Raw genomic sequence first — 1,125 nt, 5'->3', positions numbered from 1 at the left:
GGAGTTTTTCCTCTCCACTGTCGCTACAAGCATGCTTTGTGTGAGGGATTGCTGAAGAGTCAATGAGTCTATGCAATCAGCTGGTTTTCCTTAGATAGAAAACTTTGGATCAATCTGACTGGATGATCTGGTGAACTGGAAAGAGCTCTGAGATGACATGATGTGAATTGGAGCTATAGAAATAAACTGAATAGATTATTATATATTAAGGTTAGTTATCTTTTCTCATTTCAAACAGAATTCATTTTAAGCAATTAGGCAGTAATTTATTGAGATAAAGACAGACAGCTATAGTTCCCAGACAAAGTCAGTTCTGAGGCTGGTTGATCTAAAGAGAGGTCAGAGAACCCAGAGGTCAGCTGATGATGGCCAACTGCTGCCCAGCTGAGGGAAATAAAGCAGCTGATGAAGAGGCTGGGAGATCAGCTCAGGCTTCCTCCTCCTTATCTAAACCGCTCTATGAATCTCCGTTAGTGTTGGAATGTAGATGAAGTCACCTGATCGGTGCACCAGACCCACGTGGCCAAAACAGTGAGGCCGAAGATTAAACCAGGCCAAGGCAAATCTCCAGATAGGGGATCCCTGAACATATGGAAAGCATCAGAACGAGGAAGGTGGCAGGTGGTGTTCGCCACCGTCACCGTGGGACTGCTCCACATGTACTGCTCCACTAGGCCCTCATACCAGCCCACCCTGATGAAAGCTGCAGATACAGGAGACAGTCTTTTCTAGATTATATGTATCACACTACATGGCCTTAAAACAGCACCACCTTTACATAGACATGTTTCCATATTTCTAACTCTAGGTATAAATGATCTATATGTTGTGAGGAGAGCCGTGTGCATCTCACCTATGAACATCAGTGAAAGGGCTCCACCAACCATGATCAGAGTCTGGAGCGCATCGGTGTAGATGACTGCTGTCAATCCACCTACAGGCACATAAATCATGATAATCTCTCCTTCCTTTGACTCATAGATCATCATATTTCCAGAAGAAGGTCAATCAAATGCTGGTAAAGATTCTCAGTCATCCAGGTCAGTCATTCCAAAAAAGAAAATTAAAATCAATCCACTGGACGTTGTTTCCACGTTTGAAGACGTTTCTCTTCCATCCAGGAAG

At 43.7% G+C, this 1,125-nt stretch overlaps 1 protein-coding gene across 1 annotated transcript in view; it reads right to left on the bottom strand.

Annotated features, from left to right (window-relative positions):
• Positions 1-1,125, bottom strand: part of slc5a9 (solute carrier family 5 (sodium/sugar cotransporter), member 9) — a 21,263-nt gene that overhangs the window by 14,930 nt on the left and 5,208 nt on the right. Inside the window, exons 5-6 of the mRNA XM_015397540.1 lie at positions 854-934; positions 498-703 (exon numbers count right to left, since the gene is read on the bottom strand). Coding sequence (XP_015253026.1) covers positions 498-703; positions 854-934 — 287 coding nt within the window. The remainder of the gene's footprint in view (positions 1-497; positions 704-853; positions 935-1,125) is intronic.

Source organism: Cyprinodon variegatus, unplaced genomic scaffold (assembly GCF_000732505.1).
Source record: "Cyprinodon variegatus isolate N-32 unplaced genomic scaffold, C_variegatus-1.0 Scaffold870, whole genome shotgun sequence".
Classification (NCBI taxonomy): domain Eukaryota; kingdom Metazoa; phylum Chordata; class Actinopteri; order Cyprinodontiformes; family Cyprinodontidae; genus Cyprinodon; species Cyprinodon variegatus.
Note: the sequence above shows the minus strand (reverse complement) of the source record. Positions and strands in the feature narration are given on the sequence as shown.